The 23,232-nt window shown below is 35.0% G+C and overlaps 1 protein-coding gene across 7 annotated transcripts in view; it reads right to left on the minus strand.

The window, feature by feature from the left end:
- Positions 1–342: 342 nt before the first annotated feature.
- Positions 343–23,232, minus strand: part of LOC142336503 (anoctamin-8-like) — a 110,446-nt gene continuing 87,556 nt past the window's right edge. For 5 of the 7 annotated variants that reach the window (XM_075385394.1, XM_075385438.1, XM_075385430.1 and 2 more), the window contains 9 exons: positions 22,284–22,413; positions 22,031–22,086; positions 21,652–21,726; positions 21,093–21,212; positions 19,064–19,357; positions 8,300–8,380; positions 2,727–2,924; positions 1,603–1,845; positions 343–719 (listed from right to left, as the gene is read on the minus strand). In XM_075385394.1, the coding sequence (XP_075241509.1) occupies positions 441–719; positions 1,603–1,845; positions 2,727–2,924; positions 8,300–8,380; positions 19,064–19,357; positions 21,093–21,212; positions 21,652–21,726; positions 22,031–22,086; positions 22,284–22,413 (1,476 nt within the window). In that variant the 3' untranslated portion in view covers positions 343–440. The remainder of the gene's footprint in view (positions 720–1,602; positions 1,846–2,726; positions 2,925–8,299; positions 8,381–19,063; positions 19,358–21,092; positions 21,213–21,651; positions 21,727–22,030; positions 22,087–22,283; positions 22,414–23,232) is intronic. The other 2 variants (XM_075385421.1, XM_075385445.1) reach the window with 1 other exon arrangement.

A 23,232-nucleotide genomic window follows, 5' to 3' on the forward strand; every position in this document is an offset into this window, starting at 1 on the left:
AGTATTTATGTAGACTTGAATCGTTTAATTTTATTGTATATCCTACTTTTAGACTTTTGGTTATTCTCATTTGTCAAAATCTCAGAAAAATAAAATCGGCCTCAGTCCCCAAATTCAAAAATTTGAAATTAACTGACAATACCTTTTCTATTAAGGTCTGTTTATACCCTAGTAATGAACGGATTCAAATCTTGCAAGAATCTTGCGAGATTATTTAAAACTTGCAAGATTCTTGCACGAAACTTCAAGGATATCAATCCAGGTAAAAAATAAATTAGGGTACAAATGTTTTAGAAAGTACCTTTGAAGCAAATGGTTGTTTATTAAACAACGTAAACAAGGTTGCTCGCAAGATTTTGAATTCTCCCATCACTAGGGTATATTAATATTTAATTTTTATGCAAATTAACATCATATACAAATTTTATATTCAATATTTTCTAAGAAGTTTTTCCTTCTTTACCGTCTGTTTCCTTATCGCCTTCAGGACAATTGTTATATAGTGTCTTGGAGTAGAAATCCGGAGAGATTGACTGCTCAAGTCGCAGAATTCGCTCGTGCGGCGTCGTAGCAGATGAGGTCTCAGTTGTTGGGGTGTTTTTGTTTCTGGCTCTCAATGAAACTAACTCCCCGTCTGGTGAGTCTAGATTTAGTTTTGTATGTGTCTCTCCGTGTTGAGGCAGAATCATGTGACCTCTAGATGCCAGGGTTTCCAGATCCTATAATTCATTCAAAATTAGGACCTGGGGAGGCGGACATGTAGTTTTATTTTTAGACCTGCTCACAGAATCTTCGAAATATACTAAGTGTGTTAGCATGCGTTGAATTGTCTAAAAAACAATAGCTCAAACTGCTTACATGATGAGTTTGATATGCGCTAAAAGGAGTAAAATTGGTACCAAAATACCACGAAAAGGGGCTAAACTTTGAAAGTTTTATATTAGCGCAAGATTCTCTTGAAAAAATGTCGAAATATACTGTACAAGTTGATGTGATTTATCAATATGAACACGAAAACAATTATGGGGACATAGTTATTACTGTAGTATCCAACGTCCGTCTACGATTGATTTAATGTGATTTAATTTTAATCTGATGAGATCACGTTTTAGTTTGATGAATAAGTGTCATCGCAATAATTTTCCGGTCATTAAGACACTTTTTCCTCGAAAGCGAAGACAACCGACCTAAATCTAATCAAGAACCTTAAGTTGATACTTGATTAGCTTCAGGTGAATGGATTCCAACACTCCCTTCTAAATGAAATTCATTAGAATGATTTTGATTTCTCTCTTTTGAAAATTGCCAGTGATTGGCAGTGAATTGACAGTGGCCATTGGATTTGCTGCCCGGATTTAGTACCTGAACCGTTTTCAGAACTGTACATAAGTCAATTATAGACCACATTTAAACTGTTCCAAGCAATAAACAAATCTGAAAACATTTTGCTCTTAATTTACTATGATTTCACTCTCAATGAAAAACTCTTAATGAGAGTTCCAGTTGTTCACTGGAGTTACTAATTTTATTTTGATTTCTATCACTGATCAACACTTCAATGATAACATATTAAGGTTGAGAGTTAATTGTGAGTAAACTAACCCTGAGTGCCTGGATACGTTTGAACTCGACCTTGGCCATTTCCGCCTCTACCCACTGGGGAATGTCGGGAATGAGTTTGGAGATGAACCACTTGAGCAAGAGGGCTATGTGTTCCAGCACCACAGCTATCACTATTATCTCTACCAGGGACAGACTAGGGAACAATCTCTGCAATTGACCAGAGGACACTAACAGGGCACAGTTCACCATAACTGCAATTGCACCCATCACATCCATCATGTTCTACAAATACAGTATTTACCTAATTTTATATTAAACTCTAAAACGAGAAAGACGTCGGGTTTCGCAGTTCCTCGACTCAATTGGGAATATGCCCCCTGGTCCGCAACTCAATTGGGCCTGACGAAAGCCGCATTTGGATTGAGGACATTATCTTGGGTTATAGCCACAGCTTGTCTTAATTCTGATAGCTTAAAAGCCTAAGCAGTAAAGATTACGTAACCATAAAAATTTGTAGTGAAACTTAGAACATGTGTAGCAGAAACCTAGCGCGAAAGTAAAATAGGGGGTAAGAATCAGCATAAAAGAGTAATTCTGACATCGAAAATTGATACCTATCAATTGATGGCTATCTAATCTTTCTGTGGATTTTATACAATGAACTATGAAAGTTTATTGTAAGTTTCAACTGTTTCGTAAGAAATTTCGGCTATAATTGTTTTTTCTGTATTTGTCCCTGTCAGAAGCGTCATTTCAACCAAAAAAATAAGGGCTTCGATCAGTTTTGGTAAGAAACTGAAAATCGACGATTTATTTTGTTTAAAATTGCCAAAATTCTCATCACATTCCTGTATATATCTGTAGGTTCTTTGAGTTAATTTTTCAAAAATTCCGTACTTCAGTGGCAGTAGAATTAATTGAGAAGCGGCCAGAGATGTATGCCAGAACTTTGAAGTGACTTTAGCAGTGTCACGCTACCTTACTTGAAACACACATTTCAAAATGCCGTTTGAAAATACCAATTTAAAAATTGGCCCTGTACATAGCGTAATCAGTCGTTCTAAAATGTGGTACTGTAGAGATCTGCCATTTTATAACCTGCATGTGGGTGTTTCAAATAATATTCCGGAATATCCTCGAGCCGCGTTTAGAATTTGACCTACCTGCCATACTCCGATGCCAGAAGCAGTCTTAGCAAATGGCCGTCTGTATGCATGTGTGATTTTGAAAGCGTCCACTCTGATCTCGAAAACGTTGTTCACACAGGAGCAGAGAGCAGCCAATGGGAAGAGGGAGGAGAAAAAGACCACGTATCCTAATTGGATGAACATCTCCAGGTAGTCATCGAACAGGTCCTGAAACTGTATGTCTATCAGTTCACATAAATATAAACTACAACCGAATAACGTCTGACAAATTGTTCTCAAATGACTGAAGGCGGCTCGAGTCTATCATAGCCTGCTCTTTCACTTAAAGGCTTCAAATGACGATATTAGAGGTCATTATACGTCATTACTAAGATTTACAAAGAAAAAACGAAACGGATTTCGCCACACTTTTCATTGGACATTTTACAGTAAAGTTACACCAATTGAAAGCCAGGTTCAGGGGTCCAGACCAAAGTGACCTTATTCCAGAGCGCACTTGCGCATTGTGCGCTTAAATTGCACGGTCTGGAACAGTTTTCGAGGGCACCAAAGTCTGGGCAATGGCTTGGAACCTGTCTGATTAGAGGCAAATTTGGACTGGGATGATCTGATCAGAGGCGGATTTGAGCTCAAGCTAATCTGATCGGAACTGAACAAACTATTGTCTGATCTGAGGACGTTTCGAACGCACGATAATGTGATCAAAGGCGAGGGAGGGTAGCCAAACCGCCCCCTCACACAGAAATTGTCTCCACAAAACAGTTGCATACTCTGAGACAAGTAAAGCGTACGGCTTTAAGAGAGCTGCACAGCCACTTAATGCCCTCTGACCGCTACCTGTTTATCCTGTTTTTATGGACGAAAACTCAAATGGTTCAGACGAAAAATCTGTCAAGCGAAAAATCTCATAAAAAGACCACAGGACTAATATAATTGCTACACACTTTGTTTGAGAGCAATTAAATATAGTAAGTGTACTATGAATTTATTCAATTGGAAGCACATGCTCTGATCAGAGCGCAAAGTCTGAAAACTTCTCTTAACAGAGGTAACTTGGGTCTGAAACCTCAACCTGGGTCTCGCTGGAGTAACAATTTGTACTTCCAATTTGAAATCTTTATCGTTTGGCAAGAGGAATGATGTTTAATAAAATGAAAGTTTTGATACAGAAGGCCGACTGCTGATCACTTTTTAAGGTAAATGTGATGTGCGCCGACCGAAGAGGAAAGCGGCAAAAAGTGGTAATTTTTGACTCCATTGATTTTTACTTACTGTCATTGTTATAGACAAGTAAATTTCGTCACTCATTTACTCCCCTCGAGCAACACTGAGCTTCCTTTTGAACGAGCCACAAAATAGTTTAATAGCTTATTTGTATGCTCACGAACGACAAATAACATAACCTTTTGAGCTGTGATCCTATCCTCTGAAAAAATTATCTGGAGAAATCAAAGCATGGGTATGATACGTTTCTCAAAATCTTATTAGAACTATGCCTCAGAAATCACAAATTAGAAATTAATGTCTATTTCGATGTTAGGCAATTTGAAGTTCTGTATTGAATAACTGAGATTCCAACAAAAATTTATCAGGCAACTTCCCGAAACATTAAAATTTCATAATTAAAATTTCATTTTTTTAGCCGAATGCGTCTGTATCAATATATCACTATCCCATCAACAACAACTCCAAAAATATTTAGGGCACAATGACTCCAACCAACTATCTCCAGAACCCCGGCCTAGTGTGCTACCGGTAACATTATAGCCCGGGTAATTTTATTATGCCAGACTTATATACCAACCGGTGACTGTTATATCTCGAAGTCTAACAGATAGGAGCATATCGCTCAGATATGAGCACCATCATATTACATGATTTCTATCATCATGCAAAAGCTGCAATGTAAGATTGCTTTACTAATAATGAACACTACAACTGAATCAGATTAACAACCACAACTGTTAATGCTAACAGCAGCAGCAGCCAAAAACCACTATTTGAATCAGGGTAGGTAATTTAATATAAATTGGTCGTTTCTGCAGGAATGGATAAAAATAATATTTATTTGGGATAACTTTATCTACTAAGCTGAGAAGCAAATTCAGACCAAACTTTGCATGCATATCTTTGGGAGAGGAAGCATATAACTCAAATAGCAAAAAGCAAACGCACAGATTAAGGTTGAATCCAAATTAAAATAGCCACTTTTTTTCTCAACCAAGCGCGTTTTACTTTTTATCGTTCGCCGCGCGAGAAATTTTTGGATCTATTCTGTTTCAACACCAGCTTAGTGGTCAAATAATTTTAACGGCCTCAGGTACCCGTACTGTTTTTTTACATAGCAACGTGATATATAACAACATATAATTTGTAAATACAGGGGGGACAAAAACACTGGGGTCGAAACCAAATAGATCAAGAATATTTAACAATAATTTGGTAGACTGAAACTATTACAAATCGTCTCCAGGGTTAAATTGACTTTTAGAAAAAGGCTCTCGATTTCACTAATCCGAAGTCAATCAGAGTTCCCTTACATAATGCTTAAAAGATTTATAAGCCGATTCCGCATGATCAGTTTCTTGTATCAAGACTATTAAAGCAAACATATTTCTAAACACTCCTCTCCCATTCAATCCTCAAGACTGATTTTCATTACTAGCGCAATAAAAGAGTCAAATGTATTAGAGCACCCAAAAATTTACAAAGTAATTATTATTTGTTCTGCACGAAACATTGAACTAAATTCTGTTCAGATTTTGTGAATTTTTAAAGATCTTCGATCCCCTACTCTATTAGCCTATTCTAAATCCGAGTTTCTCAGACAATGAATGCAATCTAACTTAAGAGATATCGATTGACAATAACGAAAACTTATTCTCTACTTGGACATAGTGTGATAGATGTTTTAAAATCAGTTTAGGTCGAGACAACATCCTCCGCTTATTTCGCCAGATTTTAGTTCGCCAAATTTTAGACACGCAAGTCTTCGTAGCAAACATGGTTACCTGACTATTCTAAGTATTCGTGATGTGACTCTGATGAAGTCTCTGAGAATGTCTGGCATTAACCGAAAACCGCGAAGCGGTTCGAGATGTTTGCCAGCGTTTCAAAGTGACATTAGCAGAGTCATGTAATTTTTTTGAAACACGCGTTGTGCAAGTTCAGTCAAAAAACTTTTTTTTGCAAAAGTGATTACATTTCTTGAACTTAACTTTACGAAAGAACTTAACTGTCAGGATCTATACCCCCATCCAATTAGTGCTTATAATTGCACCCACATACTGTAATTGCGCTTTCGTACCAGCAGGCTGATCACCGTTTTGGAGGTAAGGTCTTAGGTGATTTTGGTGGAATCGAATAAATCCTTTTATTGCACAAAAACAGGTATATTACTTTTGCAGACAATCAGCCCTTTTCTTTTCCCGATGGAACTCTTCCGAAGAACAATTTTCGACTTTTTGAGTTTTGAATCATTTTTGAGATCTCTTGCGTTTGTGCCCCCCCCCCAAGCACACTGAAAACAAACTTTTTGCAACCGCCGACGGAATTGTCATATTTTTAAGCGATGATTTAGCTTAAAATATCACATGCTCTGTAACCGGGGGAGCATAACGTACTGAGGTGCACAAGCGAAAAAAAAACATTTTCTCCTATATGTATATATATATATATATATATATATATATATATATATATATATATATATATATATATATATACACATATATATTGCATTTTATCCAAATGTCTTTGTTCTTTTTTTAAATAAAGGAAAAGGGTTAATTTACTTCAAAAAAAGATGGCAGGTTGGATACAACACTTGCAATAACGACGTGATAAAATTCAATGGTTGGAAAACTTCAGGAAAAGATTGATTCAATTGAAAAAGAATTGAATCCTGCATTCTATGGAAATTCTATCGATATGTGCTCATTTAGTGGGGATGTATGTAACAAATGTATATTCAATTTCAAATGAAAATCATTGTTTTTGCTTTACATGTTTGAATACATTAAGATCTGGCAATAGATTAGAAGATCTAGCATTCTATAATCTGGCACTATTATGATCTGACATTCTAAAACTTGCACGATCGCGTGTTTCAAGATCACTTCAAACAACTGATTTCCATCTCAAACTGCTTCGCGGTTCTCAATTAATGACTGCCTTTAACATTAATTTCATCAGAGTTACTTAACTTATACGGACATCAATCGTGTATAACAGAAAAGAGTTTTGATGACGTAAAAAATTTTTGCTTCTTTTCCTTCTGTGTAATTTTAACGAATCATTTCAGTTCAATCATTGTAAAAACTTATCACAATTTGATACAATTTTTTGTTTTACAATGGGAAATGAACAGAGACGGTCAATTTGTCAATAGGATATCTGGCAAAGTTACCGTTGCAGTTTCTGTCTAACTCAGATGAACGTGACCACTAAAAGATGGTATAGAAAATGTATTATTTTTTTTAAAGCTGAGCTGAATTTGGTAGAACTTTTCGTCGAAAAATTATTCAACTTCGTAAAATTATTGGTCGCTGAAATTACATTTAACAGTCAATATATTCAATTCTTATAAAAAGTCAATTTAGACCTGGAAACAACTAATAATGATGCAGTCGTGACTTTGAATGGGCTCAGCAGCGATTACTCATATTTTTCAGCGTATATCTCATAAACTTGAGGTGCAAGCTTTTTTGCTTTCTGTTAGTTGAGTTATTTCTCTGTTGTTGCTCCCCAAAATTCCCAAAGGAGCTATGATAACGTAACGCCAAAGCATAACTCATCTAATAATACAGATAGAAATGAAAGCATACATACTGACAGTACACCTGAGCCACACACTTTACCTTATCCTATGAACAGAACAGGTACAAACAGTTAGCAATCAGCAGAAACAGATAAGAACGAGATTTTCATAATTTTTTTATATAATGATCAGAAATGTTGGTTCGAAATTGGTTCAAAACAAACATTTTCCGGAACTGCCCCCGCTGCTCATAAGCCTTTATGAACAAACAGGCGCTCTTTGCAACAATTATTTGAATAGCCTAATAAGAAGTGGGCCTTAGCATTGCCATTAATGTCTAAAATTAAAAAGATAAAAAGCTGTAAAATGCAAACTCATATGTTCAATTTCTACCAGGGGCGAAGCTGAGGAGAGAGATCAGCTATTTTTCAATTGGTTCATTATTATTTTATCTGATTTGCAACGAACGGAGTTGTTCTGAAATATATTTGTTTTTATCAGTACATTAACTGCTGGTTTTTTAGTTACAACAACTTTCATCTGCTGCTTTTGATTAAGTTTTTTTAAACCAAAAAGCATTAATTCGAGGACAATAATAATAATAATAATAATAATAATAATAATAATAATAATAATAATAATAATAATAATAATAATAATAATAATAATAATAATAATAATAATAATAAATTGTTCGTAGTGCCGTTACCATAAAAAAGTAGCAAAAATTACCTACATTGTACAGATACAATCGATTACAATACGCGACACTACAGGGCCGCCATTAAACCTATCTGGTTTGTTTTCAGGGAATAATTTGAGGACTCACAGCGTAAGTGGACATTTCACTTTCGATGGCTGCTTGTGTAAGGAAAGTGTCCTTCGCTACTTCATCGGCTGACATCTTTCTCTGCAACACAAGATCAAATCTACTTAATAAACCACGTAAAGGAAATCCGATTTCCAGGGATTAAAACCAAGTTACAAAATGCCAGTTTCCTTACTTTGGTATTTTTATGTTTCCGTCGTTTGGAAAAAAAAGTCATTGTTTTCCACTATCAAAAACTTTCTGCAGTTGAAAAAACAAAACCGACTAACGTCGGGCGAATTGCTCTCAAACGACCGGCGAGCGGTTGGCTTGGTCAGTAGCTAGCCACGGGGGGGGGGTGCACCGGGGGCTGATGGGGGCAGCACTGGGTGGGGGGGGGGGGGGGGGGCAAAAGCGCGGTGGGGGGAGGGGGGGTGGAGCCAATAGTGGGGGTGGGGGGTCAACAAAGGGGGGGGGGGGTGTCAACCTCTAAGAACCGCCCCTCACACCATAAGTATAAGTATAAGTCTCCAAGACAGTTTGAGCTGAAACAGACCTGAAAGGCTCTAAGAGCACATAATGCCCGCTGGGCGCTACCTGTTTATCCCGTTTTTGAGGACGAAAAGTCAAAAGCGTCAGACGAAAAACTGGTCAAGCGAAAAATCGCATAAACTTAGCTGGCAGATTGCCAGAAAATAGCCGCAATAGATTCGTAGATCGGCAGTCTTAAAAAACAGTAAAAAAGACAGACCAAAAAAAATAGTCTTTTCATTGAAGGCTGATCTGTTATATTTTGATTAAAAATCTGTATAAATTATTGCTGCCTCTATTAGCTGATCTCAAATAACCTTCATTTAGAGTGACACACACCCATTTGACCTTATCTCTTTGAATTAAAGTAAATAAAAGTCAATTTCAAATTGAGGAAGTCATTTTTGAGAGTGAGGTAAGTCAAGTGTGACCAAAAATTTAATCACGCGCATGAACAAAATAACTCGCTCCACTAAGAGCGAAAAATGACGTCACACATGCAATTCAGTTGAAATTGCATGAACGAATGAACAAAAAGTGGCTGTGACGTCATATGGTCGTAACAAAAATAATGACGACGAAATAAAAAACATAGCCGGAAGAATTCCGGAAGCGACTCGAAGCACCAAAACTTCACTAACAAAACCGTAATTGCAGCTGAAGCCATTGACTTTTGTATTAAATCATTGACTGATTACCTCCGCGGGTCTGATCCAAAAATCAGTGAAATTTAAACCACTGTCACCAAGAGAAAGAAAATGCAGCAAAATTTTATTATTGAAAACGTTTGGTAACGTTAAAAAAGTCTGAAATATTTAGGATGGTCAAAAACTAATAGCCTGACAAATCTGACAGGGCCATGAAATGCCCTCAGATAATTAATGATTCTATTCTCAAAAAGATCGCGAAAGCAAACGGCAGATAAAAACTTTTCAAAAAAGACAGGAAAGTCAAAATTATTCAAAAAAGAGTGCTCAAACTTAAGAATCCGAGAACCACTACAATTAGATTTCTAATCACGGCAATTAATAAAAAAATACATGATTCTTCCTTGTTGTATATACGCTAGACAACAAGATTTCATACTAATTCAAAAATTATAGAAAAACAAAAGCAACAGAATAATATTCAAAGGCAAACAATCGTCGAAAAACAATACCCAGCCCGGAATAAAATTGCAATGGATAGTAATAAGTCCAAATGTTGGAAAAGACTTTCTAGCAAACTCCCAGCACAGCCTTATTTTGAATTAAATCAATTGCAAACCGAAGAAACCAAGATCTAAGAAAAAGCTGAATTCATTCAATTTTTTAACAACTGAAAAAATCAATATAACGAAAACAAAAGTAGGTGCCAGGACAAAACTAGAATGATACAAACAAGAATGTGAAGAATATGGACACAATGTTAGGAACAACCTAACAAAAAGACCAATTCTTGATTTTTGAAAGTTAAAAATCAAATTTAAAAAAATCAAGAAAAACGAGTACATTTCATTGATCAGCAATCGAGACATAGAAAAGACAACGAGTCATTCGAGACAAAAATCCAGCTTGCTGAACAGAATAAAACAAGAAAAAGCAGAATTCAGACATACGAAACAATGAAACATTTTGCAAAAAAGTGGTCAAAAAATATTTAAGACTGCATTTATGAAAAAAATTTATCTGTTTTTTTTCAAAAACTTAACACCAAAAAGTGATTGAATTTTTATTGAAACGAAATTAAAGTCCCTCATCTTCCCCAAAATACTATTTCTAGTAATTAAATGCAAAATACAAACAAAAAACTGAAAAAAAATTGCAAAAAACTACGAAAATCGGATTAGCAAATGTACAATTTTATGAAACAAAATTACATCGAGGTAGAAAGAGGCATTGTGTATATGAATTATCAAAGGGAAGTTGCCATATTAACTGATTTTTGACAAAAAAACAGCTAAAAGATCCAAAAATGAAGAAATTAATAGAAAAAAAAGCCAAAATTTAACTAAAAAATCAAGAAATATGTGCTAATTTTGCATTTGAAACGCAATTTCAGGCTATGCAAAATACTGTGCTAACAATTTCCCGGGTTTACATTTCAACGTAGCATCGATTAAAAATTATTTCTACAAAAAACCAAATTATAAGCAAAAAAACTAGGCCACTTAGACGAAAAAACGGCTAAAAACGGTTATCTATATGTGCCATTCAGTCAAAAACTACTTTTCAATGTCAAAAAGTCATTCACTAAACGCAGCGCATGATCGAAAAACTTCTCTCGCTCAGAAAAAATTAGTTCACACTGCAATTTTACTCGCTTTCGCTTTTAGGTCAAAACATCGTCTGAACGAATAGTACTTCCGGTAAAAAAAAAAAACCTTAAGAAAACCAATACTCCTCTTCGAGTCGTAAAAAAAACCAAGAGAAGGCCAATAATAGCCCCAGCTATCGCTGTGCGGCTATTAAAAAAAGACCGACAGGACTAATATAATTGCTACAAACTTCGTTTGAGAGCAATTAAACAGTTCTTGAGAGCTCTTATCCTATTGCACGCCACAATTCAAGCAGCTATCTATTCAGTTTTGAGAGAAATTCTTTTGAGTTGATTTTCAACAAGATCATATCCCTGGTCACAATAAACTCTGATCCGGCAAAAGATTTAATCAGAAAAATCTAGAAAGCCTATCGTTTGAAATCCCAGAAATCTGATATGGTGTGGTACGATGATCAGTTTGGAAAATTCGCCTTTGCCCGAAAAACATTCATGATTGAAAGTTATTAGCTGAACAGGACGGCTCGCGCGAGTCTGTGGCCTAGCATAAAAATTTTCATTGAAGTCCATGTATCAAAAATGCGGAGGTTGAAATAAGAAAAGGGTTCAATAAAACACTCAGATGAGTGTAATTCATCTCAAATGATGTTTGTAGCACTCATTCGGCTCCTTTCATCTTTTTCATGCAAATTTTGCTTGATGGTTTTCCTGTGGGGCTTGTAAATTTGTAATCTCAGAAAGGGTTTAAACCCGTACATCTCCTATACTCTTCTATACTCAAGTATGTGTTTCACCAAAACTCCCAAGGAGGTATGAATTCACCAACCGAAGGTTCATTTAAAAGTATAGACACCCATTCTCTTGTTCTGCTCCAATCCCTAAGAATCAACATAGTGGTGCCATTCCAGCTTTTAAATTAAGGCTCGCTCCTATCAAACCTAGCCCCTCTCCCTAGCCAGTCTTATGAGAGAAGTTCGTCCGATGTTAGTCGGCTCTGTTAGTCGCTTTCAAAACTTTTTTATGACAAAATTAGAGGTTTAAGATGCATTTTAATAACTTCTACTTAAAACAAATTGAAGCTCAGGTAGATCGACAATCTTAAAGTTGGCTTTGTTTTTGTTCAAAAAAGCCCGCTCAGCATATTTTTATTCAGATGATAGAAAGTGTTTCTAGAGGAGAATATTTGCTAAAGTTTGCTAACGTCAATTTCTTTTTTAATTCTTGTCGACTTTTTTAAATCTGGACTCATTAAATCAAAGCAATTTCTGGTTTGAATTTTTTCCCGCACTAGAAGTGTTCCCTAAAATGTACAAAGAATGTGAATATGCTCTATTGAGAATCGAGAATGAAGAGAATGGTTATACTATAAAATTTCTTATTTAACTATATTGCTTAGTTTTTTTAACGTTTAGTTCAGAGATTTGAGCTGTCTGATATACTAGTTGGTTTTTAGAATTCTTGCCAACGTAAGGCAGTTTTTGGAGCACCTTAGGTAAAATTAAACTGAACGCCAAACTAAACTCTTCGCTCAGCAATTATGCAGTTATGTTGGTTTCTACTTTAAAATTAATCTAGTTTTCTGTACATTTGGGTTCTTTCGAACAAAAAAATTCTTTTTTGTCTCTATTAGTGTCCATGTTAATTAACATTAGTATAGTCAATCCGTTGCTACTCTAAACTTGTTAATTGTTCCGACCCCTCTCTGAGGGGGGGGGGAGGAACTATATACTCAAATTGGTTTTTTGTTCAGACAATTTTGGCCGATCGATATAATAATCGTAGAGAGTTGTGAGTGGTATCATTAGAAAGCCCGACCAGCGTAGAATATGGAATTTAAAAAACTTTTTTATTTTAGTTTTTTAGAGGTAGTTATCGAGCTTTAAAAATTTGTGAATATTAGACGTAATTCAGCTGTTTCTTTCGCATTTCTGACCCATTTTTTGTCAATTTTGACCAAATTTTCGTCCATATTGCTAAAATATGTTAAAATTTTTAACTGTAGTGTCATTGATTTTATCACTAAAGATAGAGAACGGTTGCTGAATTGTTCGATCCGGATTTTTTGGCTAGATTTTATGCTAATGTTTTTTCAGAAATCAGAATTTTTTCGTCGAAAAAATGACTTTTTTAGCCCGCTTGATTTCAATTTGCTGAAAATAGACAACTTTAAACAGCGGCCATATTCTTCTTAAACTCAAAAATATGCCAGTTGTACTCCCACTGGCTTTAATAGTCTTCTGGAATTATAATTTTGTCAGTTTTTTGCAAATTTGAAGTCGATAATTGTACAAAATGCATTATTTAATTTTGACAAACTGAAAAATTTTTTATAGAATTGATCTATTTCGCAACCACTCCAACAATTGAGTGTTTTGTTAGACTCTCAGCAATATCTGGCTGAACTTGATCTCAGCACGGATCCTTATGATAAAAAATTTTTATCATAAGGATCCGTGCTGAGATCAAGATCAGCCAGATATTGCTGAGAGTCTAACAAAACACTCAATTGTTGGAGTCGTCAGAAAAAAGTTTTGAAAGCGACTAACAGAGCCGACTAACATCGGACGAACTTCTCTCATAAGACTGGCTAGGGAGAGGGGCTAGGTTTGATAGGAGCGAGCCTTAATTTAAAAGCTGGGTTGGCACCACTATGTTGATTCTTAGGGATTGGAGCAGAACAAGAGAATGGGTGTCTAAACTTTCCATTTCGTATGATTTTTGCAGTTCAATACTTAATGTCCACAATCAAAAATCCAGTTAATTCTCGAAAGGTATAAAAGATCTAGGCATTTTTTCAGTTATTATTTAATGTCTGTTATGAAATTGAATATATTTTTTTTGAGAAAATATCGTTGAATTTTTAAACTTTGCCACTATTTTTTCTTATTTCCCTCAACTTCGGTCGCAACCAACTTCTTGCATTTTATAAAATTTTTGCCGGTAACGATTTTATATTCAACTAATGGTTTGTTTATTCTGTTACTACGCGTTTTCAATTTCCCTTTCCTTTTCTATCATAACTGCATTTTTTATGAGCTCATTTTGTTTCCTTGTCAATTTATCACATTATTGAGGAATCCAAATCAAAGAAGGTGTTGTTGAGAAAAGGCAAATTGTTGGCAAAAAGAGTATCTGGATAATTAAATTGTTTTTGTTGAATAGTTTACGCTTTTTGGGGCTGAGATACAGTTATCTCGCAAAACTTTGTGGGTTTTTGATTTTGCCTAAGTTTGCCTTTCTTTTCGTTGTTGTACGCCATATACCCAATTAAGATGGATCTAAGTTGCTTCCCCAAGATGCATAAATCAACCTAGTTGAAGACTTCAGTTTACAGCTGTTTGTTTTAACGGCTTTCAAATTAAACTTAAAAAAAGATTTTTTTTCATCTGTTACCTTTTTTGCTTTTATTTTCGTCAACATGAAACTCAATGTCACTCATTTGAAGTCTCAATTACTTTTATTGATTTAAAAATTTCGTTTGCGCTTGGTTAAACGTTGTGACTGCTTGCTTCGACTATTTTGGTTTCAAAATAAATTTCGAGGTTTCTATATTGTTCAATTTTTGGGTTTCTTTTTGTTGTCTTGTCTAAGTAGTCCTTTTATAAGGAAGGCTCATTGATGTTAATATGAAGGGCAAATGATAATTTCAATTTTCGCAGGTAACATCTTATAGCTACAGTGCCTCGAACAGTGTCATAATGAAATATTGTTTGAAGTTTTGGCTTCTTTGTGAATTTTTTTTTTGCGGGCTCTTGATTTAGTCTCATTATTAACAGGTCCAATTGGCTTCTTCAGGCGTTGAAACTTAATCCATTGCTTTTTGGTGTTATCCTGAAACTTAATCCATTGCTTTTTGGTGTTATCCTAAGTCTGTTAAGATTTCGAAAACATTTGTTTTCAAAAATAAATTCTGGTTTTTGAGCTTCGTCTCTTTTAAATAGTTTTTCGGCTGATTTGTAGCTCAGTCTCTGTAAACACAAGTCACAACCTGTTTCCAGTGAGCTACAATTTATAACGATTTTACCTTCAAACATTTGTCTCTCGGCTTTGTTACAATTGTTTCTTCGAGGTTTCAAAAATGTTAGATTCTTATATATTTGTACATTTAAAAGGATATTTGGTTTCTTTTTAAATTATAACAAAAATTGTTGATCCCAACGGCTTTGAAATTTTGCGCAATCAAACATTGGATAATGATATGTCGCCATTGCTTCCTATGTAGATATAAATGAAGAATTTAGTGGTTACAAATGATATCTAATGACAATAATGACTGTGAAATTAATTGTTTTCAAAAATGGAAAAGTATTTTTGAATTTATTACCTATTTGCTCTTTTTTTCGACCTGTTAACCAGTCCCATTGGGGACAGGTCCCATATCGTTAATAATGAAGTATAGGTTAAAGTCTTTTGGTTTTCTGATGAGAGTTTGATTTTGTTATAGATTTGGTTTTTATGTTTTATTATAGATTTTATTATGGTTCTGGTCGTAAATAATGTTTGTTGTTTGTTTTTATTTTTGTCCTTTCTACTAGTCCTATTATCAACAACTTTTATCGGCCCTCTAACTTGGCATTATCGTATTTCATTGGTTGTTCATTGAACGATGTGTATGTTTTTGAAAGTTTTCTATCTCTTCATCATTTGGTAGCCAATTAAGTCAAGAATGTGGATGAGCGGGGTCAAAACATTATGTGCGTATGCACATTACCGATCCACATTATTATTTTTCAGTTGCATCTAAAATTGCACCATTGCGCTTTTTTATCTCTAGGAAAAAAGAATTCAACTTTAATTAGCTATTTGCGTGATCAAAATTTTTATAAGCTCCCTAAGTGCATTTAAGCTAAAATGGATCTTTTGATCATGTTGGTAAATCTTCTCAGAACATATTTTCATCTGGTTTATCATCTGGAATGTTACTGCAATATAGAGGAAAATAACTTTTTTCAACCTCTCAACTAATAACTTGCAGAAACATACCGCAGGACCTTTCTGCTAGCTCTTTTGAAAATTTATCGGTCCTAAAACTCACAAAGCGCACAAAAAAGATGAAACATCGATCTTGTCTTTTGGTCATAAACTGAAACCTCCGCATAAAATTTAGCAGGTTTATTAATTAAAATATCAAATACAGCCATTTTAGTGACTCAAACTTGGCTCAAATCACTCGGATTTTAAGTTTTATTGGAACGCAAAAATGTGAGAACATCTTTATCGAAAAGTATGGCACGAAATCTTAATAAAAAATGCACTGAGTGAAGCAGATGACAATTAATGACTAGGCAGTCAGACGAAGTGAAAAGTTTGACTTCAATATGAAGAAAATGGTTAAAAATATCAATAGAAAGACGCCGGACAAAAAGTCTATTAAAAGAGTGTTTTACTAATACACATTATTTTCAAAGAATTAACTACAAATTGCTGCTTTTATAATATATGATCCATACACAAATTATAATAATTAAACTATTTCGCTCTATAAGGGCGCTCTAAAAGGAAAACCCTAAGCTTTTTCAAAATTATTATTCGAAACCAAAAACTCAAGACTCTTATACTCAAGAATTAGGGCATATACGTTCGGCACTAATTAGATGCAAAGCATTGATCTTCAACTAGTAAATGTTCCTAAAATTTAAAGTTCCATAAGTGAGTTCAGAAGTCATTTTTTGAGTGAGGTAAGTCACGCAATTGGCAGAACAAATGAATTGTCACGCAAACAAATTTTAAACCCAAAGCAGTAGAAGTCAGTAAAATTGAAAAAATCAATAGTCGCAAGAATCATCACTGGAGACGGCGAATTAAGAAAACAAAGCAAGACAAGTCCTGAAATACAATCCAAAGAATTGAATGAAAAACTTAGAAGTACTCTACTTGACCAGCAGATCAATTGAACAATGCCAGCCTAAACACAAACAAAATTTCATTGACACTTGAAGATCGATTAACTCAGAAAATGACAGTAAAAAATTTTAAAAAATTGAAATCAATTGAAATTATTAATGAAATTTTTGTAATTTTTTTTTAAAAAAAAGTCGCTAAAAATCGTGATTTTAAAATCTTCAGAACCATTTCTGTGTATCTTAAAATCGATAAACAATAATTAATTATTAAAAATTTCAAATTTTGAAAAATTAGAATTCCGTTCTATTAAAATGTTGAAAACTTTTCAATTGCCCCTAGCAGCTATATAACAAAACCCTGGAAGAGGTGACTTGGCTACTGAGGTAAAATAATTTGAAAAAAAGACAAACGTTTTCAAAAAACTTGAAAAAAATGCAAATTTTATCAAAAAATTTTAACAATTCGAAATGCCAAATTGTTGGAAACAACTCTATTGACACTAACAACGATGCAGTAACTTTTTATGAGACCGTGAAATAAGCTTAATGGTCCTTGAAGCTGGACAAAAACCAAAAACTTTAGAAAAACTTTAAAAAAATGCAAATTCTCTCTCAAAAAAGTGCTAAAATTCCAGATATTCAATAGTTGAAAACCATTTCATTGTAGGTACTGCACTTTTATTAAACCTTAAAGGAGATTCGCTGGCCCCTGAAGCTGGAAAAGCTCAACAAATGACGAAAATTTTCAAAAAACTTGAAAATTATTGCAAAAAGATTTAAAATTTTGCGTTATTGTGTTTGTGGTACAAAATCATATAGCTCATAAAAAGGTCCTAGCATACAAGTCTGTTGTCTCGCAAAAGACCTTCATTAGTTTTTTAAAACTTCAATCTGAGACTAATCAAACAAAAAACTCAAAAAATAACAAAAAAAAACATAAAAAATGCACCATTTTGAGTCCAAAACTAAAAACGATTTTTCAACCTTAAATTAAGGCCATCCCAGCATCTGCACCACTCTAAGCACTCAGAGAAGTACTACATTTTGGGCTTCTATTGAAACTTACTGCCCGCTGGGCTTTACCTCTCTATGAAAAATTTGAAAAATATTTAAAAAAACAGAGCGCACCAATACAATCCAAATTCTTTGGACTGTAAAAAACCGCAATTTCCCCAGTAATAGCCACTATCGCTTTGCGGTTTTTATTGAGAACAATTGAGATCACACAAAAAGTAAAAAGAAGCGAAGCATTAGAAATTTACTTGAAAGCTAAGAAAGTTTCAGATTAAAAGCGCAAAAAAAATCGCATAAAACACACACACGCGCGCTTATAATAGTTGCTTCAATCTTCATTCGAGTGCATTTAAAGATAATTTTCTGGTCGTATTGCTCAAAATGCACATAAAAATAGCAAAAATCATTGAAATTCTAAAAATTAAAATTCGGAAAATGCAAGTATTTGCTATTTTTATGGCGTTAAAGTTGGCTACCAAAGTATATACCTCAATTCCTTCCAAGCTCACAAGACTGGCATGAACTTTGACTTTGAAGGAAAATCGACTTGTTAGAAAACAAAAGAAGCAAAATTCTTCTGGTAGTAGTCTTGGTGGTGGTGATGATGGTGTGTGTGTGTGTGTGTGTGTGTGTGTGTGTGTGTGTGCGTGTGTGTGTGTGTGTGTGTGTGTGTGTGTGTGTGTGTGTGTGTGCCACGGAGGGATGGGGCGGATAGATTTTTGGTATGATTTTGAATGCTACCCGCTGATTCCTCCAGAATTCATGCAAAGTTTTCGATTTTGACTGGAGAAAAAGGCTGCTTGCAATACAATTTCCTAATCACTATTAATGTTGGAACACTAATGTCCAAAAGGTAAAAACTTGGCACAATACAGATATGACGTCAGTTTAGGAGTTTCTTCTACAAATTTTCTTTATCATAAATGTTGGATTGAATTAAAATTTGAGAGCAAGAACAGCCGACTGATACGGATGGTTGACTTTAAATAGCTGCTGTAAACCGTAAATGCAAAAAAGGAAAGGCCACTCAGCTATTTTGCAACACTTGTGGAAAAAATATCGATGCAATTTTCTCTCATATTTTTCGAAAATTTTTTTCATTAAAAATGCACATAAAATATTGTTGAAAAATTTGTTATACCTGTCTGATGTGTGCGGCACTCAGCATCCTCTTAAGAGTTCCTGTTGCATCATCCATCGCCACTTTCATCAACTTCTTGATCTTCTTTACATTCTCTTCACCAAGGAAGTCTTTCTGTTCAGACACGAGTGAACTCGACTGGTCAGAGAGGGGTGTGACCAGACCAGTGTGTGCTGTGTAGAGCTCAGTGGTGGGTGATTGTTGTTGTTGTTGTTGTGCGTAGGATGCAGATATGTCGTCCACTTTGATCTGAGTTGTTTTGAGGGAGGTGTTCAGAGCGTCGGTCAGGTTCTCCTACAAAGCGCAAATTGTTTCAATAAACGCAAATAGTTTCAATAAAATAGTTTCAAAACGCAAATAGCTTCAATAGTTTCAATGGTCTTGTTCGCTTCAGCTATTTTTAGTCTTTTTTATTGAAGTTGAATCAACGTCAATTCGGGATAACGGAATGCAGTGTCATCAGTTTGGACTATATAGCTTAAAGTGTTTGCGTATACCTCAAAACCTACAATAACCTATTCGAGATAAGTTGGCCATTTCGGAAAACAAACCCTACTTTGAGCTTATTTTCATTGATGCAGTTTCTCGCTTTTAAATTGCCACAGCTAATTCCCGCGTGTGTGCTAGAAACACGCGCGTGCATGTGGAAAGGGCAAAAATTACAGCTGCCCGGTTTTACGATGTCAGATTTTTTTAGTTACAGTGCTAGACTTGACAAAAACTTTCGGCATTTTAAAGTTTGACAAATGCGTGTTTCAAGCAAGGTTAGTTACGTTGCTTGATTCTGTACAACTGATATCGAAATTCTTGCGTACACATTGAAGCAATGTACAGTTCTCGGTTAATAAGCCTTATTTTCTCAGTGACTTCATCAGAGCTGCGTAAAATGTACTTTATTGATTACGTCTTAAAAATATACTAAAAGGAATTCCCAGGGTTAAAAACATAGACGGCAGATTGCCGAAAAACAGCTGTGAAAAACGCCTGTGACCTTCCATGAATTGAAACAACTAAAGAAATAAGATAGAAATATCGACCACAAGTCTTTTAATAGACCACTAGAATTTTTGTGTTAGATTGGGACTCTCAATTTTCAGGCACATACAGTCTATAAGGAAAAAACCCTAAAAGAGCTTTTTCAAAATTGATATTCGAAATCAAAACTCAAGACCATAAGTCAAGAAGTAGGGCATATAAGTTTGGAACTATTTAGATGCACACTACTGATCTTTTACTAGTAAATGTTCACAAAATTTAAAGTTATATAAGTGATTTCAGAGGTCGATTTTTGAGTGAGGTAAGTCACGCAATTGACCTAAAAGCAAAAATGACGTCACGTACACAAATTTTAACTGCAAAGCAGTAGAAGTTGCTGAAGTCAATGAAAAAATCAATTCCAAGAAGTCTGGTTGTAAGAATCATCGATGGAGACGACGAATTAAAAAAATATAGCAGGACAAGTCCTGACGTACAATTCAAAGAATTTTCATTGACTAAACAAAAAACTAGACCTAGAACGGACTATGAGTGAATTGGAAAAACCATATCTAAAAAAATCAGATCAAAAAATAAAAAAAACAGAAAATCAATGCCAAAATGCCGCTTGTGCACAAAAAACCTCTAGCGAGAAATGGAAATTGGGTTGAAACGAAAAGCTAGGCCTAGAATGAACTATGAATGAATTGGAAAAACCATTTAGAAAAAAACCAATCCAAAAAATTGAAAAATATAGTAAAAATCAAAAGGAAATTGCCGCATATGAACAAAAAACCACTAGCGAGAAAGCAACTCTACTTGAATATATGAGTGAAAAAATGTCATGCCGCAGAACCACTCGCTTTTCCTGTTTCAGCGTGACCAAAATCACTAGTCCAATTCGACTTCAAAAATCATGAAAATGTGTGAACAGGTCTTTGAAAAAAGACAGCGCCCCAATACAACTCAAATTTTTTGAATTGTAAAAAACCACGATGTCCCCAATAATAGTTGCTATCGCTTCGCGACTATTAATGAACAACTGACTGATTACCTGGCACTCCGTTACTGATCTGGACAGCTTTTCAGTCTTGAACTGGTTCATGAGGAAGGGCACGAACACCTCTTTGAAGTTGCCCACCAGCTGTCGTGTGATCAAAAGAGCTGCCAGAAACTGAAATTGCGACAGACACTCAGCCCTATATTCCAAAAAGTATGTAGCCATATATTCGTCTTCAATAGTTTTCATGTAATGTTTTTAGTTTGATGTAGATTTATTTCGATTTTGGCCCGCGTTTATCAAAATTTAAGCGTATTTCGGACACGAGAGTTGAATTTTACGCAGAACGAAAGGCTGTTATTTTTTTGCTGAATATTTTGCGTTTCGTCAGTTACTGCAAAACTTTGGTTAAAATTTTGGTGAAAACTTAGCTTCTGATCAGCAAATTTAGAATTGAATGCCAACAAGTCATTTGCTATGGCGTTGTATGTGATAGATCGTCACTAAAGGCAACAAAAAGGTGTCTTGGGTTGCACTGTGATGACCGATTAAAAATGTTGACGTAGATGATCGTATGTTTTATTAATTACCTCTGTGTGATTGATTGCATTACCTCTTTGAGTTTTGTCATGTCTCTGAGGTAGAAGGCAATGTAGAACAATGAGAAGAAGTTGTTTGTGAAGTGAAACTAAACATTCACAATTTTGTTCACAATTATGTAATAGTCATCTGATTTCCTCAAATTATCAAAGAATTAGAGGCCTCAAAGGATTGAAACTTCACAGCACTGTTTTTACTAAGGAATTACTCTGAACAGTTTGAATAATAGTTCTGATTTTCTTCTGGACATAATGACCAACTTTTATATTCAAATAAGCTGTTTCAGTACTGATTTTACAGTTTAATATTGAAATAGGCAGGTTCAGTACAGAAATACTGTGTGTGGTAAGCCCGGGGGCGTGAATCAAAGTACAATATATCACAACACTTACAATTCCCAATTTGACAATCAAGCCGTTCCTGTGTTGGTACTCGGTCCGATAGTTCTCTAAACACATTTACATAGCAGGTGGCTAAAAGTAGGTGATAAGATGCTTATGAGATCATACACATTAAGAATTTACCCAAGGTGGGTAAGATATTGATAATAAAAATTCTGATGAGATGTCTTGCAAGATCCTACAGGATAAGACTATCAATGGATCATTGCGGGAAAACATAAATTGAGGCAGGGATGGTGGCTACCTTTGTCGTTGAGGAATATAACAGTCTTCTGGTAGAAGTCTCCGGATAAGAATACGAGGACAGACAACACTATCTTGGGCATCATCCGCATCACTGCCCACTCTGAGTTCAAGTCCATCCAATTCTGCAGCTATAGAACATACAAACGCTTTAATGGTTGGGTATGGTCGTCAAGGAAACCAACAACTCAAGTTTTTTTTTCACTAGCATCTTTTTGTCACAAACAATGCCACTCTTTTACGGTCGTATACAGTAAGATGCACAATCTAAACTTTCTTTTGCAAGTAAATAAAGTTCCATGTGTGTGCTGTTAACGTCCGTGTTAACGCCTCCGAAACTAACCTACAGGTTTAAAGCTTAAAGCTACGCAAAACAAAAACTCACAGCAAGCTCAAAAGCAATTATATTGACAACATGAACTCACCAAGCACAAACTAAAAACAGGTTTTCATTGATTTTTCTAGCATTTTTGAGTTTAGTAAGTTCAAGTGACCGTTGAGCTTCCAGCTGGATTTTGCCGTACTTACAAGTATTAAAACTTTGGCGTTACTTTACTGAAAACTAATAAAAGCAAATAATGAGAACATAAAAAAGCATCTAAGGTAAATCTTGCTTGAAATAAAAGAGACAAGGCAGACAAAGGCTGACAGAGCAACAAAACCTGTCAAAAAAACTTACAATTAACAAAAATGTAACTAATTGCTTGTAATTTTGGATGGTAACGTCTTAAAAGCAAACATTTGAACGACTAAGGCCACCAAATACCAGATGGAAGCTCAAACGAAGTTTTAATGGCCACTTGAGCTCAACAAACAGAAAATGACAGAACAGAATTCCCTCAAAAACGTTTGTTTATTTAAGGAAGGCAAAACGCGTTGCTAATTTTTGTTAAATGTATGAGATTTTTAGAGTTTTATTGATAACTTAAACTCACGAAACACAAAAATGC

The sequence above is a fragment of the Convolutriloba macropyga genome, chromosome 1, assembly GCF_964194025.1.
Source record: "Convolutriloba macropyga chromosome 1, txConMacr16.3, whole genome shotgun sequence".
Classification (NCBI taxonomy): Eukaryota; Metazoa; Xenacoelomorpha; order Acoela; family Convolutidae; genus Convolutriloba; species Convolutriloba macropyga.